The 16511-nt window shown below is 33.5% G+C and overlaps 1 protein-coding gene and 1 non-coding gene across 2 annotated transcripts in view; both read right to left on the reverse strand.

The window, feature by feature from the left end:
- LOC146137058 (multifunctional protein CAD-like) overlaps positions 1-14537 on the reverse strand; it is a 33608-nt gene extending 19071 nt beyond the window's left edge. The window contains exons 1-24 of the mRNA XM_083395001.1: positions 14409-14537; positions 13931-14072; positions 13316-13443; positions 12604-12752; positions 12029-12170; positions 11892-11966; positions 11304-11470; positions 10912-11052; positions 10108-10285; positions 9526-9704; positions 8975-9088; positions 8783-8902; positions 8088-8228; positions 7843-7923; positions 6995-7183; positions 6486-6610; positions 5914-6052; positions 5485-5592; positions 4515-4783; positions 3753-4008; positions 3082-3282; positions 2181-2327; positions 738-845; positions 113-239 (exon numbers count right to left, since the gene is read on the reverse strand). Coding sequence (XP_083251127.1) covers positions 113-239; positions 738-845; positions 2181-2327; positions 3082-3282; positions 3753-4008; positions 4515-4783; positions 5485-5592; positions 5914-6052; positions 6486-6610; positions 6995-7183; positions 7843-7923; positions 8088-8228; positions 8783-8902; positions 8975-9088; positions 9526-9704; positions 10108-10285; positions 10912-11052; positions 11304-11470; positions 11892-11966; positions 12029-12170; positions 12604-12752; positions 13316-13443; positions 13931-14072; positions 14409-14514 — 3532 coding nt within the window. The 5' untranslated portion in view covers positions 14515-14537. The remainder of the gene's footprint in view (positions 1-112; positions 240-737; positions 846-2180; positions 2328-3081; positions 3283-3752; positions 4009-4514; positions 4784-5484; positions 5593-5913; positions 6053-6485; positions 6611-6994; positions 7184-7842; positions 7924-8087; positions 8229-8782; positions 8903-8974; positions 9089-9525; positions 9705-10107; positions 10286-10911; positions 11053-11303; positions 11471-11891; positions 11967-12028; positions 12171-12603; positions 12753-13315; positions 13444-13930; positions 14073-14408) is intronic.
- Trnat-ggu (transfer RNA threonine (anticodon GGU)) lies at positions 3397-3470 on the reverse strand. The gene has a single exon. It is a non-coding gene; the product is annotated as a tRNA-Thr (tRNA).
- Positions 14538-16511: the final 1974 nt, after the last annotated feature.

Genomic DNA, 16511 nt, shown 5'->3' on the forward strand with positions numbered 1-16511 from the left:
CGAGTGTTATTTCGTCGTGTAGTGCTGATTGGTAGACACTCACTCTCGACTTGTGAGTGCAAATTTTAATTATAAACCAACCCTGAGTCAAATATTAAGGTGAAGAACTGACCTGCATTTTCAACATGTTCACAAATAGCGATCACAACAACTTCTCCATCTTTAGCAACAGCATCGACATCTATCTCTTTTGCTTCAAGAATAAACTTCGATATTACAACCGGGTATTCCTTGGAAACCTGAAACAATATTGTTTTAAGAATATCAAAGCCCATACAGAAGTAAGTAGCATTTCGAACGTTAGTCAGTATTGTTTTAATTTTTTTAATATATAAAGTTTGTTCACAAATAGAAAAGCTCTCAAAAGGATTCTACTGTTTAGCGGGAAAATTTATACACAAAAAAAACCTTGACAATTTACAGTACGATTCATTTCTGTATTACCATAATAATCACATTTTTTTATAGTTAAACATTTTTCTTGCCTAGGATTAGTTATTTAGTAAACAAAAATTATTTATACCATGTTTTCGAGTTGTGATGGTATTAATAAAGGTGTAGCATAAAAATATAGTTTTTATATATTTATAAGATTTGATCACACCGAAGGGTTTTATAAATAAAACGATTTGTCTGGATTAGACTTGGCTCATTCCCACTGTTTAACATCGCTAGAAAGCTAACTAAAACAGGTTTGTAGACATATCACAACAAAAGCTTGTTGTAAGTGAACTAACCTGTGCTGCAGTTCCCAGATATTCTTCAAGGTCATGTTCGGAGTGAATAACCGACATTGCAGCTCCACTCAACACATAGGAAGGACGTACTAGACATGGATAGTCCACCTATGATGCAAACATGGTGTTTAAACACACATAACACATAAAATCATTTCTTAAAATATTACAGAAATATATATTTCACCTTATGAATAGGCATAATCAGGTTCTGTACAAAAAACAAACCTGTGTAAAATACCAAAAATGTATGCAAAAGATTCCTCACATTGGAAAGTGTTTCAGCTTATTTAATATGTTATTGCGAATTCCCCGTCATTGTGGCAGTATTATGTGTTCTCCTGAGGTCAAACACGTTCCCTAGGAGGCTAAATTTAGTTATTATTCAATATGAAAGCGAGAATATTTTTTTAACATTTTATTGTTTGCGAGAGATTCTTTGTACATTCAAAAGTATTTCAGCAAAATGCTGCATTTTATAATAAAAAAAAATTACATTCAGGGTTTAGCTAAATGTAAAGCATCTAATTTATGGTTCAAACTCGATTGTTCTAATCCTGCGCTTATTTCAAACACATTTTCAAACAAAAAAGGGTAAAACCATGAACATCAAAACAGATGTGATGCTCTCTGCATGCTACAAGCACTTTATGAAGGGCTAGAGCAGGGTTTCTCAACCGCAGCCCTCGGCCCCCCTGGGGGGGCCACAAAGTGGTCATTGGGGGGCAACGGGCATATAACTCTCTAGCTAGAATTAGCTCTACACAACGTTGTAAGTTTTAATTGGTTAGATTTTGCCATTTCAAGGTCAATTTTAGGCCAATATTTAGCGAGCTTATGCACAGCTTATTTGACAAGATTAGTAAAAAATTATTAATAAAACGAAAATAAAAGAAATCATCTTGACAAATATAGTGACATCGCTAGGCTCACTACAAAACAGAGCCGAATATAAAAAATATTTGGAGGAATCCAAGAACAAGCTTTGTAATGAATAACTAAGTTAATTTCAATTAAATTGACTTAATTGTTAAATTTTTAGAAAGAAAGTGCATTTATTCGTTGCTTAATAGATGTATTGGTTATTAACGTGTAGAAGTAAAACAAGTGAAAAGACTTTAAACACAATGTTTGGTATTTTTATAAGCAGGGGGGCACGAGTGTTTAGATTTTAGAACCTTTCAAAGAGGGCCACGAAACATAAAAGGTTGAGAACCACTGGGCTAGAGCCAAAACGTTATCGCTAATTGTTTTCTTATCGCTTCGTTGCTCGTGTTTTTCTTGCATTATTTTCTATGTGTGCTTTCCATTTATTGTACAAGCGTTCGGTCATTCACACTGGCGAAGGCGGCTTGTATAGGTTGCCGAAACGTGGGTAAAGAATTAAAACAACCAGAGGAGCTGTTTTTGATTTGTATTTTCCAACAAGGACTATCATTTAACCTTTTCGCAAAACTGTTTTGCATCGGCTACATCGGTGAGTTCTTTCCAGCGAGGTTGAATAATTCCAATGTTGTCAAGCATTCGGGAAAACTTGAATCGATTTTCAGCGTTGTCGATCGACTCTGGTGAAGTTCCCAAAACCGTGACCTGAAAATAAAACAAAATACAACATTGCCATAAATTTACACCATAAGTACCAAAACAACAAAAAAGCAAATTCAACGAAAAAACAATTAGACAGACGTTTGTTGTACAATTGAGCTGGACTTTTCATTGATTTTGCATTTACATTTATGTTTTTTTTACAATTTAAGGGTCAATATGATTTTAACAAATAGTTTTTTGCTTAAACCAGTGGTTCTTAAACTGTTTTCTATTAATACATTCCTAAAAACTGATTGCACTAGCGTGGTAAAACTTTATAAGGTTTCAATTTTTGGTTTAGTTGTAACAGAAAAGCAAAATCAATCACTTCCATCTGTCGTAACACTGATTTAGAACGTAATTTTAGGCCATTTTTATAAGCGCAATTTAGTTGAGATACGAAACGTGATCAATGTGCAAGTAATTTGGAAAATTAAAACAACAGACCAGGGGGGTGTGACACAGTATTGCCCAACACTCGTCATTTGGGGCCTTAGAAAAGATCAGGCGAAATAATAAATTAAAAATACTTTCAGGTCGATAAAATATTTAGTCTTACAGCTTTAGTAAAACTTAATTAACAAACGATGCTTGTTGATTTGAAAGCGAAATATTTAACTAACCAGGAAACGTTTCCAACCTACAACTTAATAAACTTGTTTAACGAACGATAAAGCTTCACGTTTTACGAAGTCCTCATTTAGCAAATGTCAATGTAATATCGGAAGCAAATAGTTTATTCACTGCAATAGTTGACCTGTTGTCGATGAAGGCCCATTGCGATGTTGTTGGGAAGTTGGCCTCCCATGCTCAGGATTATCCCGGTCGGGTTTTCTTTTTCGCAGATGTCAAGAACAGTTTCCAGCGATAGTTCTTCGAAGTAGAGTCGCTCACATTGATCGTAATCCGTGCTCACTGTTTCAGGGTTGCAGTTCACCATGATTGTCTTGTGACCAAGCTGATTAAAATAATCATAAAAACAATACTTTAAGTCGTGTAATTCTAACTGATTAGATATACAAGGGACAGGAAAGGGTTACTAAGAAAGCCTATTATAGCCACCAGAAAAATCTGCCTGTGGTGAGGTTCGAACTCACGACCTCGGTCATACCGGGACCGTCGCTCTACCAACTGAACTACCCAGGCTCAGAGGGAAGCAAGTAAAAAAACATCCATAGTTCCGTTGCCCGCTGCATCATGTTCCAACAACTAGCCTGTGGTGAGGTTCATACTCAGGGTGCTTAGTTAAGTTCATGCAAACATTCTCATGTTGTATGAAAAGCCTTTTTATATCATTTTTTGTTAGCTGTTTATCACACCTAACTTTCCATAATAAAATCTGATGAATTCTGCTAGTTATTTGAAAGCTTTACAGTGAAAATTACTGAAGAGCACGGAATAACTTAAAAAGCACAAACAAACACCCACCTTCTGCAGTTCGGTGACGCATTGCACAGCGCACCAGTCAAACTCCACACTGCTTCCGATCCTGTAAGCCCCAGACCCGAGCACAATGATTGACTTCGCGTCGAACTCCACGTCATCATCAACTTCTCCCTCCACGCCATAGGTAAGGTAGAGGTAGTTGGTAGATGCCGGCCACTCGGCTGCCACTGTGTCGATTTGACGAACCTTCGGCCAAAGCTTAAACGACTTGCGGGATTGGCGGACGAACAGGTCGGTGCTAGGCAACAAAAATATGAGGTTAGGCTTAGATTATGTTAAGTACACACTACACCCGTAGTTCTATCAAACTGTGTAGTGAAAAGGGTTGGGGTGAAAGTTAAATAGATAAAATGGTTAGGCTTTGTTTTATTCACACTAAACCTTTGTCAACTGTGTGTGCTAAAAAAACTTTTTGATAATTATTAGTAAAAATAATTTTTTATTGATAATTGATACTATTATTTCAGGCTTTATCATGTGTATTGTGTATTAAACAAAAGTCATTTTGAAAAATTGTAAATATATGGAAATCAGGTATCACTGTTAAACAAATTGTATATTTTTCTTGGCAAGCTTTCGCACAACCGTGTTTCATGAGGCTAAAGTAAAAAAAACAAAACAGTGCCGCCTGATTTCAAGATTTAAAATCGACAAATATTAACGAAACACATGTTACATGTTACTATGTTACATGTTTGTCAAGTCTAAGAGATATATTCGACTATAAGGAGAAATATTCTCAACCTTTTAATGCATCCAGCAATTTGCTTGTCAGAGAACCCGAGTTGTTTTGCTCTGAACATGAGATCTCTTGACAGCAACTGGTGACCTTCACCGCTCACTTCGTCAAGGTCACATTTCTCGAGCATTTTCGCTGTAGCGATGATGTTCTTGAACTTGTACAGAAACCACTTATCGATGCAGGTGAGTTGGTAAAGTGTGTCCACGTCGTAACCAGCGTACAAAGCAGATGCTAGGACAAACATGCGCTTGTCGGTCGGATTCTGCAACGCCTGCCAACATAAAAAACGGAAACGTTTTATTGCTGTTTTAAGAACATATATAAAACAAACTTCATTTTTGTCCAGAAAAAAAATTGTGTATTATTTGTTGTCATTTTGCAATTTAAGTAAAAGCCAGATAAAGTCAATACTCAATTTTAGGTCAAATATTAGAAAAAATCGAATTAAAGCAACTAAACCCAACCGCCGTAACAATTTAATACTACCAGGGGTGTTCGATACTTCATAGTTTATTCTTAAACCGATACCTGAAATTTGAGAAATAGCACAAATATCAACGTAATTACAAATATCTTACATGCAAAATTGTCGACATTATGAGCATAAGATACACATTTTTTCTTTATAAAAAGCAATAAATTTTTATTGCTTCTTGAAGAGCATAGATCAAACAAATTTTATTTTTGTTAAAAAATAATTGATTTTTTTTATTGGACAATTTGCAATTTCTTTTTTTTTCAAATAAAATAATATCTGCAGAATGATTTTGAAAATCAGAGAAAAATAATAAAGCGTTTTATTTTTGCTGGAAAACAATCAGAAAACTACAAATCGCAAAAACTTAATTTTAAACAGTGCAAAAATAGCAGAATTAAAAATAAAATTATTTAATTGAAGAAGATGAAACAGCATTAGAATGCATAAATATATTTAACTTTTTATAACTTGTAAAGCAAGAAACAAAAACCGACCTCTTTTGAAACTGGTTGGACATCGTGGCAAAATCCATTGCAGTTTTCATCGACCATTCGCAGAGCTTTCTGGAACGCTTCCTCAAACGTAACTCCGATCGCCATCACCTTTGAAAACATTTTTCAGATAAAATAATTGTCGCTGCAAATGTAGCTTTCGAAAACTAATTATAAAATGTCTATAGAATCAGTTGACTCACAAAATAAAAGGAATTCTGGTTACAACAAAAAGTAATGTTGTTTAGTTTAAAATTTTCGTTAAAATTGAGCTTAAATTTGGAATAGACAATTTTTTTACCTAATAAAGAATTAAAACTGTGTTTTAAAATCATTAAGGAAATGGGCAAAGTAAAAGAAACCGGCGGGATGGATGTGGCCACGGACTGCTGTTTAAAGTAATATAAACCCTAAACTAACAAATCTTTGCACCTCGCCGACACTTTTCATGCTGCTCCCGATTTCGGTGCTGACTCGCGAAAACTTTCTTAAATCCCATCGTGGAACTTTAACGACGCAATAATCAAGACTTGGTTCAAAGTTGGCCGTCGTGGAGCCGGTCACAATATTTCTACAAAACAAATATATTTCATCTAGAATGAAGAATCGATTGTCTATCGACAGCTGTATGTATGACTTCTATTGATGCATAAAAGCGATGATGGTTAAGAAACTTCATGGCAAATAGTTTCTGCAAACTTTTCAAATTTGGTGTCTTGTTTGTTTGAGAGATGTAAAATAAGAATAGCCATTTCTATTACTTGGTCAGCCAAGTGTTTTTTTTTCCCAGAACAATAAAGAATTAACTTTTTTGTGTACAAAAATTATCCATACACATTGGAAACATTTTAATAACGCATATAGAACAATTTTATACTTGATGCAAGGTCTGGCAGCAACAGTATATTTAATGCAATACTTGTTACTCGCGTCTGGTTGAGTGTTTTTAAAAAGTTTCCTATACTTAAATGGAAATATTACAAGAACATTAAAACCCCACATACTTCAATTCAGGCAGGGGAATTCCAAGTGCAAGTTTAGCAGCGATGTATGCGAGTGGATATCCGGTCGCTTTGCTCGCAAGAGCTGAGCTCCGTGATAAGCGAGCGTTAACTTCGATGATGTAATACTGGAAACATATTAAAGACCATTAAAGCAATGACCTTTAACAAAAAAGGATAAGAAACCAAAAAGTGTTATAGTTTTAACATTTAACTTAATAAATAGGATGTTAGTCATGATATAACTATACAGAAGTGTGTTTCCTGAAATGAATAGAAATTCTAAATTACAGGTAAGCACTAATATTTCAAACTAAAATAACAAAAAACAACATTTATTCAATTGAAAGACAAACAAAATATGTTATAGATTAAATGAAAATTGTCATATTTTCTTTTAAGAAACCCCATCAGTTTAAATGTCATACAGTAAAATACCCAAAACATATTCTGCATATACAAGTTAATAAAACGATGTGAGCAATTGCATTAACAATGTTTTAAAAACTAACTTCATCAGATTCTGGGTTGACGGCGTATTGAATGTTGCACTCCCCCACAACAGCCAGGTGCCGGATGCACCGGATAGCGGTCGTACGGAGCCGGTTGTAATCCTGGTCGGTCAGTGTCTGGCTCGGAGCGACAACAATTGACTCCCCCGTGTGGATCCCAAGAGGGTCCACGTTCTCCATATTACAAACCTGTTTGAGAAAAATAATAGTCAAAAACAGCTTCTCTAATAATTGCACGTTATAAGGTTTCATTCACCCTGTCAAAGGTGATTTAAATAGGTTGCCGAAACAATGGTTAAAAATTACAATTACCAGAGGAGCTACTTTTGATTAAATATGCCCGGTAGCAACAATTTATATAATTAAAGTAAAAAATAGGACGAATTTTGTTGAATGTTGACGATTGAAAAAAGACAAACCAATAAAAGTTAGTGAATTTGTAAGTAACATAAAAAACGTTCTGTGCTAAAAAGAATTATAGAAAATCTGCTGAAAAATTTCCTAAACATGCATAAGAATAAGTTTAACATTTTGTCGTAACTTGATAAAAAAATTTTTGCAAATTTTTGTTTTCGTTAAAATATTGGTGATAAATGTGTTTTTTAAAGCATAAACTTTTTTGGGGTGGAAAACACAAATATTTTCTCAGTTATTACAATAAAACAGGAAAGCCATAAAATTTGATAAAATCAGCATTTTGCTCTTTTCAAATGTTTCGGCAACCTTATTCTATCGAATGTGTAAAAAATTTGATAGGTCAGTTATATTTTCAAGGCTTCAAGTACTTTTTTAAACTTTTTATTCATCAAACAAAATACAGCCAATTTTTGCCTCATAATCAAAATTACCGTAATGCAATTGTCGTAGGCATCGCGCACCACTTCATATTCAACTTCTTTCCATCCTTTCAAAGACTTGTCAACAAAAACCTGGAAAAAAATAAAAAATGTATATAAAACGACATTTGTAACAATTTAAGTCTAAAAGGTCGTAACAATTTCGGTTTATTCAGACAGTCATTTAGAAAAAAATTAACATTGTTACGATAAAATAAATAATAAATATTGTAGTCTAGTGATTCTTTACTGCTCACCTGAGTCGTGTGAGCGAACGCAGACTGGGCGAGTTTTGTGAGTTCCGATTTGTTGTTCGCAAAGCCAGAACCGAGACCCCCCAAAGCGTAAGCAGCTCGTACAAGAACAGGGTAGCCGAGGCGCTCCGCTATTATTTCTGCCTGGAATTAAAACTTTACTTTATAAATATTGAAAATCGGCCTATAATAATAAAAAAAAATGATAATAAAAACAATTCGTTTTTATTAAGACAATTGTTAATAAATTAAAGGTTTGTTATTACCTCTACCTGGGATTACAAAAATTATAAGATTGCCTTAAAATCAGGTTCATATAGTAAAAAAAACAAAAAATTGACAATTTTTTTTGTTTAAGGTGTCATTAAAATAAAAAGTATGAGAAGATTATATTGTTGTTGTCTTTTTCTTTTTATAAAGCATTCAATTCTACACTAGAAAAGAAAACTTTAGATAACAACAGTTAAATTGTAACAGCAACAGTAATGCTAAAACTATAAAATATGTGATTCCAAAAAAGGTAAGAAACACTAAATTAAAACAAGAATAAAAGTAATTCAGAGTTTTGGAATAAATGAATAACCATGTTTTTAAACCTCATTGACATTATATAACTAGAAGACAAAAAACAACACAAAAGAAGGGCAAAGACAAAAGTAAATCACAGTTTTGAAATTAAATCATTCATGTTTCCACACCTCATTGACATTATAAGCTGCGTCACTTGGGGCGACTCTTTCACCAATTTCCATCATTTTATTCGCAAAAACCTTTCGGTCCTCGGTCATTTCAATCGACGAAATTGGAGTTCCCAAAACCTAAAGGAATTTCAAATATTTAAAAGCTTCATGATAAACTAAAACTTGTTTTTCTTAGAATGTGCAACATACCTTTACATTGTACTTTTCAAATACTCCATTATTTTCAAGTTTAACTCCACAGTTTAATGCAGTTTGGCCACCGAAGGTTAACAAAACTCCATTCGGCCTTTCACACTGAATAACCTAAAACAGAAAAAAGAATAAACATTAGCAAAAAGTTTGTTCATAAAAAATAAGTATAAATTGTGAAATGCTTTGTCATAATACTTTTTGCGAACAAACCTATTTTTGGCAACATTATATGTACCTTGATGCACGTTCCTGTTATGGGATAATGATAGCAGAAAAAGTGGATAAGTGTAATGAATTTTCTAAAAGTATGTAATAAATATAAACAGTAAAGGGAATGGTCATTGGAGTTTAAAAAAAGGGTGTAGCCTAAATGCCAACACATGATTAATAAACATTTTTTTAGGAAATCAGGTGGCACTGTTTAATGATAAGTTAGATTGTAATGTTGACAAACTTTCACACAAATCAGTTGTATAAGTAAAAGCAACTTAAAAACACAAACAGATGAACAAGCGCAAGAATAGTTGTTAAACACAACCACAATTTACCTGTGTTACATACTCTGGTGTGATCGGTAGAAAGTAGATTTTATCTGCGAGGCCGTGTGAAGTTTGAACGGTGGCGATGTTGGGGTTTATCAGCACGGTCCTTATTTGTTCTTCCTTCATCGCCTTGATCGCCTGCGTGCCAGAATAGTCAAACTCACCGGCTTGACCGATGCTTAAACCTTAACAGACAAACATTTAATTAATATTATATGTATTTAACAATAGAATTGACAATATTAATGACAAAAACACAAAATCATGCTTTTTTAGTATTTTTTGAATACTTTTAAGAGAAAGTTTCAATAAAGTAAAGTTTCTGTATTGTTCTCAAAACAATAAACCGTCATTACCGACATCTCAATAAAACTTTGGAGAGAAAAAAAGCATTTATAAAAAATAGTAGACTAAAATTTAAGAAAGTTAAGATTCTTTATAAGCTTTGAAATCCAATATTTGTAGAAAAGGTAGGTATATAAAAAAATGGGTAACAGTGTTGGTTGGAAAAACCATTAAAAATCGATTTATCAATAGGGCTACCAAATTGGCTATATCTGGCAAAAGGCATAGAACGTAATAACAAACCTCCGGAACCAAGAATAAGAACTTTCATTGGTTTTATTTTGACAATTGTGTTGAATTCTGGCCGAACAAGTGACGTGTTGATTAGTTGCTTCACTGAAACGTCGGTGAGATGACTTTTGTGATTTCGCACGGATTGCATAAAGATGTCAAACATGCATTCCAAATCATGCGGACCAGGCTAAAAGACAATGGTCATTGTGAAAAAAAACTTGTTGTTTTTTAAGTTGGTTTTTGTGGTTAAAACAAACTAAATAGAAAGTGTAACAACAATGTTATTAGCTTTGTGCATTACTCCACTATAATACTTACACTTATAGGACAATACCCATGGTACAGATTTTGGGGTGATTAGGGCACTCCGAGTACCCCTAAACACCCAAAAACAATTTGATGTGTGCAATTTGCGACTCTGACAGAACAACTACTAAGCATTTTTTTCTATGACGCAATATAGCAAAATACCTGCCAAGTAGTTTGGGTTATTAATACGAACAGTTACAGTTGCATAATAAAGATCATTGTTTGTTAAAATAAAATGAATAGGACCCTTAAGGGAAATTTCATCTCACAATTTATTAACATTTATCAAGCAATGAAAGTATAAAAAGTTAAATATATATTACTCCATGTATAAACTCATCTTTTCAGTGCACATTTAGTGACGCCATTCAAGCGAAAATTTTTGACCGCGATAACATAGCCGGGTCTATGTTAACACAAGTATGTCAATATTCCTCTTTTTGTCCAATACATATAGATTTTTGGAAAGAGGAGATGCAAAATAATTTTGTGTCAAATCCTTACTGTGTGTTCTGGGTGGAATTGGCAGCTGAAGAAAGGCAACGAATCGTGTACGATTCCCTCGTTCGTTGAATCATTTGCATTGGTAAACAACGGCTTCCAACCTTCGGGAAGATTGTCAGCATCGACAGCAAAACCATGGTTCTAATAAAAAATATATCAAAACTGAACAACAGTTGATCGACAGGTTGTTTTGCACAGTTGACAATCTTTCGCACAACTGTGCTTTATCAGGTCAAAAAATAATTATGCTGATGATCAAAGCGCCTGAGACAATTTCAAAATGTTTAAATAAAACTATTAGATAGATAAGTGCAACAAATGTAACGTAATTTTAATCCCTCTCCCCCCAAACAAATATATTTTTGTTTGTGACAAGCCCCGATATAGCTCACCTGTGATGTTATGTAACATCGGTTGGTCCCACACAAGGTACAAGGTTGGTTGTGACCGCGGTTGCCAAACTTCATCTTGAAAGATCCAGCTCCTATGGCCAGGCTGATCAGCTGGTGGCCAAGACAGATGCCGAACATTGGAAGTGGGTTTACTCCTTTCATATAATCTGTAAATAAAAAGTGTGCAGTGTTGTTACCAAGAATGCTCATATAAGTCATGATGATCAAACTACTTTACCAATGCAGAAAGGTTAAATAATAACTAGTATATACAATACATATTAGTCAACAGTGTAACATCCCAGGCTAGTAAAATATAAATATTCCTTTTTTAATTCTGAGGACCGTGTTTAATCCATTTGTTGCAGTACAAACTCAGCTAGCTCTTACAGAGTTTATGTAGCTTAGTTGGTAGAGTGTCGGTCCCGGTATGTCCAAGGACGTGAGTTCGATGCTTACCACAGGCTAGTTTTAGTGGCCATTGTGTAACTATTACAGGCAACTGATTTCATTTCTAGCAGAATAAGGCAACATTGTGTTATAGAAAAGTAGATTTGTAAAAAATATTTAGAAAACTATAAACCATACCAGCAATATTCTTGATTGTTTCTTTGCAAAGTGTCGGATCACCAGGTCCATTGCTAAGGAACAGGCCATCATATTCTGAATTAAAAAACACCAAAATTACTTTAAAGAACCTAAAACCATTAAAAATGTCTTTTTACCTAACTTATTGAAGTTGTAGTCCCAGGGGACCACGGTGACCTTTGCCCCTCGAGAGCAGAGACACTTTATCTGGTTGAATTTTATCCCGCAGTCCACAGCCACAATATGGACATCACCATCAGGATTGTAAACAATTGGTTTCTTAAAGAATTTAGGAAATATTAACGTTATGTATCTTTCCTTAGTAGAACATAGCTTTCCTTTAGTATATTCAAGGTTCATAAACTTTTTATTGGCAATGAAATAAGTTATGTGAAAATGACATTTTTTGGCCAAAAGGTCTTATTGTACAAGTTTTGACCCTAACTGTTACGTTTATTAGAAATCAGTAAAAAATTGCTTGTATCACAAGAACATTATGCAACTATAATATATTCAAAATAAAAACTTCAAAAATGGCTCACTCTATAAAGATAAATGCTGGGAAAAAAATTATAAGGTAACTATTATAATAAAAAATCTTTCAAGCCTATGAGCATTTCTATTTTTCATACTTATAGCAGTTATGCAACCAAACAAACATTTTACCGACTAATTAACTAATTTGAAAACGCTAGAAATATTGACTTCCTACTTTAATTGAGACTTCTTTGACAAGATGCAGAAGATTTGGATCAGAAAAGTTTGACTTGTGGACCCCGCTAACCAAAGGACCAACTTTCAGTTTGCAAAGCAGTGAGCCTTGCATTCGAATCTTCTTTGTCAAAGCCCTCGTATCAATCCCTGGAAAGATTATTACGCATTAGATAAATACAATTAGACTTTTCCTTACTTTTGATGTGTCAAAACTTTCTTTTGATATGTCAGAATTTTTTTTTTTTTTTTTATATGTCAATGTGAAAACTAAATCAAAACCAAATTAAAACCAAATTTTTAACACTTGACTTAATTGCACCTAGGTTGCTGTTTTTAAATGACTTGATTTGATAAAAGGCGTTTAAGTATAAAGGACTTGACTTGGACATGTCTAGAAGTAAAATTTAGCTCATTTCTCGTCAAATTTTGCTTATACAACAGTTTGGTTACCTATATGGAACATTTTTGTTGTTTACAATCTAAAAAATTTGCCTATGATCAGATAGAATCAATTTTAATTATTTTTCAAATCATATTTTTCAAAAATGACTTGGACTTTTGCTTTGTGCATAATTTGACAGGAAAACAGTATTTTTTTTAAAACAATACTTTGATTTGTTTACAACACTGGTTCTAAAAGAACGACTTAGTTGAATAATTAAATACGGCAACAGTTTTCAACTTATATTCACTATGCCATTGACTTTTACCTTGAATTGCTGGTACATTGTTCTTTTCTAACCACTGAGAAAGGGACAAGTAGGTTGACCAGTGGCTCGGTTCTTCACAGCAATGTGTTACAATTAGACCAGCCACATGGATAGCATTGGATTCAAACCTTGAAAACAAGTTAACCTTGAATTAAAATTTGCAACTCGCCAATCAGGTAAGTTTCTGCCAATCAGAACTTGCCTGGACGAAATAACACTCACAAAAATTGCTGGCATGCTGTCTGCTAATTCTGAGGTAATAAATGTTTTACAATAATTCACCAGCTTTACTATATCAGTGGTCATACATCATTTTAACTGGTAAATTAGCGTGTTTATTTACACACATGTATGCACAAATGTAAGTTATGTGGCACAAACATTTTGAACATGTAAGATTAACACACAAAGTGAAAAAACTAAGAATCAAATAAACATCAGCAAGCATGTTTTATTGAGATATCTCAGTTCAATTTATATAACTTAAAAACTGAAAAATTAATTTTAATATTTTTTTCTAGCTTTCTAAATATTGGGTATTTTAACTATTACTATTAAATGCAGGTAAATTTTAGGTTTTTCTGAACTTGAATATATGTATTTTATTGGATTTACCACTTGGAAAGCCCAAACTCATCATTTTCATCTTTAGGAATTCCATAGTTTCCAACAAGTGGATAAGTCAGGACAAGAATTTGTCTTTTGTACGAAGGGTCGGTAAGTGATTGTGGATAACCAACCATTCCAGTCTGAAATACTTTTGAAAAAAAAAACAATGAATATCGCCTGTGTGAAAATACTGCTAAATCTGTGTATTTTGAAGCATAATAGGTAAAGGTCAATATTAGTGTTTTCACCAATTTTTTTGTTCATATTTTTTCTGCCGATATCTTTTTTAAACAAAACAAAACTCTATTAAAAAAGTAAAGGGTATAGTAGTTTAAAAATTCTATCTACTTTGATGTAAGCTTTGATATTTAATCTACATCCAGCTACAACCTCCAGCCATTAGCTCAAAAGTGTAGAAATATGTGTATGCTAATTGGTACAAACAAACAATGTATAAAATTATTGTTTTAAACGCTGTTTTCACCTAATTCTCCTTCAATGTCTTTAACTGCACCAAAATGTTTTCCACAATACGTTGTTCCATCTTGCAAATACAGGCAAGCTTCTTGAGACATATTTGTGTTCAACATCCACTAACAAATGTCACTAAACAGGATACTATTTGACCAGAAAAAACATAAATGTCTTGAATTATTTTGTATTGTAGCACACTTGCATATCTACAGGAAATATTTTTCTATTTTTTTTTATTTCATATTTATAAATCCTTATTATAGGTCACAATGTTTTGGGTTTAAATTAAGAAAAGGCAAAAAACATCAACGTTCTGTTAAAACGCGAAAATTATTCTTAACACATAAAAGTCATCCAAAACTACAACCAGCAATCATAAATTCAAACTAATAGACAGCAGTGCATTCAAATTTTAATCTTTTTTATAGTAATCAAAAATCCTGGTTGCTTTTTGAAATGTTATTGACTCTTTTAAGAAATCAAAGCAGCAATTTCTCAATAACGTATAAATAATACCTAAGTTTAAACTAAGCTGCTAATTGAAGTATAATTGCTAACACACCCCCAATGCATTTACATATTTGTAGAATATATACTATACAATAGGTTGCTATAGTTGCTACAGAGCACTAAAACACTAAAATTTTAATTCAGATCGAAATCGCTAGCATCTTGCAGCCCCCCCCCTAAACTTTAATCCTTAAACACGAACACCTAAGTAGCCGAAAACACAACCTTCGGTGAAAAACAACGCGTAAAATAACACGAATGGCGACATAGCGTTGAACATAGCAATTGTAAATCACTTGTTTGTTTTTTAAAACACATTTCGTGCTTTCAGATAATAACAAACAGAGACAACACACGTGTGGATATTTTGCCTTGATCCGTACCTGTGGGGCGGCCTTTTAAAGTTCCATTAAAACACAGAACACACTCATATATTTGTGTCACTCACTACATTGTTAGTTTATCACATTAAAGAAAAAACTTTTTACTTAACATCCCTTGTTTTCGTCTTTCCAGTTGGCAAACAAAAACAACCTTCTTCGTTATATATAAGTTACTTTTCTAAAATATTTGATTAGCTTTACCAAGAGTTGTCATTTGACCCAGATTTTACTGCTATCAGCTCCAGACCAAATCACTTTTCAGAGTACAGACTGATTTTGTGTTAACCCTACTAGAGAGGCTTTTCCAACCTTGGTATACCAAACCTATTGTACACATAAGCCAGAGACAGGAGCGGATCCAGGATTTTTGTTTCTAGGTGACAAATAAAATTTAAATATAGCGTCACAAGTTACGCCATACCGTGAATTCGAAGTAATTAGGTAATCTTAAGAAACGTTTGTTCTGAAAATTTTAGCAATAATTGCTCCACAGCATTCCCAAGTCACGTAAAAGTTTCGCACTAGGCAAAAAAAGTACCAATATAGGCTAATTTGTGTGTAGCCTACATCTTGAAGTTGATGGTACTTACGATGTAATAGCCATTTTGCAAAGACCTTATGGATTTACAAAATATAAAATAAAATTTTGCACGGCGCATTTAGGTTAAAACAATACCTTAAATTGCGCAAACATATAGCGCGAGAAGCGCAAAACATTTTTATATTCAAGTAGTTCGTTAGCAAAAACAATGGCATGGCCATGGGTTAGTTAGAATTCACTATTTGAAGCAGTATAGCAACTGCAATGTGTAAATGTGCCAATGTGATTCCCGAACTTTAAAACGAAACACCATGCAGTTATTTAATGAGCGGCGTATGTCCTTGGTTTAAGATGTTTACTCGGAACAAACATGTTCATGTCCCTTATATAATGTTTTGGTAAATGTTACTTCAGCTGGTTATAATCTTATTGGTGATGTTTCAAGGCGATTTGGAAGAAAACTGTTTCGCGTTTGGGTTACTTTTTGGTGCTTTGCGTAAACGTTACGTGTTATTATGATCATTAAGTATCATATATTCTTACTATTTCTATCGAGTGATACTTTACAAGGTCAAGTATAGTTGAAGGTCACGCTATGGTAACGAGTTTAAAAAAAATGACTTTTTGGTGTCTGTAGAAAGCAGTGGGAATTGTTTTGCTTATGATGTCCTGCAAAACG

Source organism: Ascidiella aspersa, chromosome 8 (assembly GCF_963924565.1).
Source record: "Ascidiella aspersa chromosome 8, kaAscAspe10.2, whole genome shotgun sequence".
Taxonomy (NCBI): Eukaryota; Metazoa; Chordata; class Ascidiacea; order Phlebobranchia; family Ascidiidae; genus Ascidiella; species Ascidiella aspersa.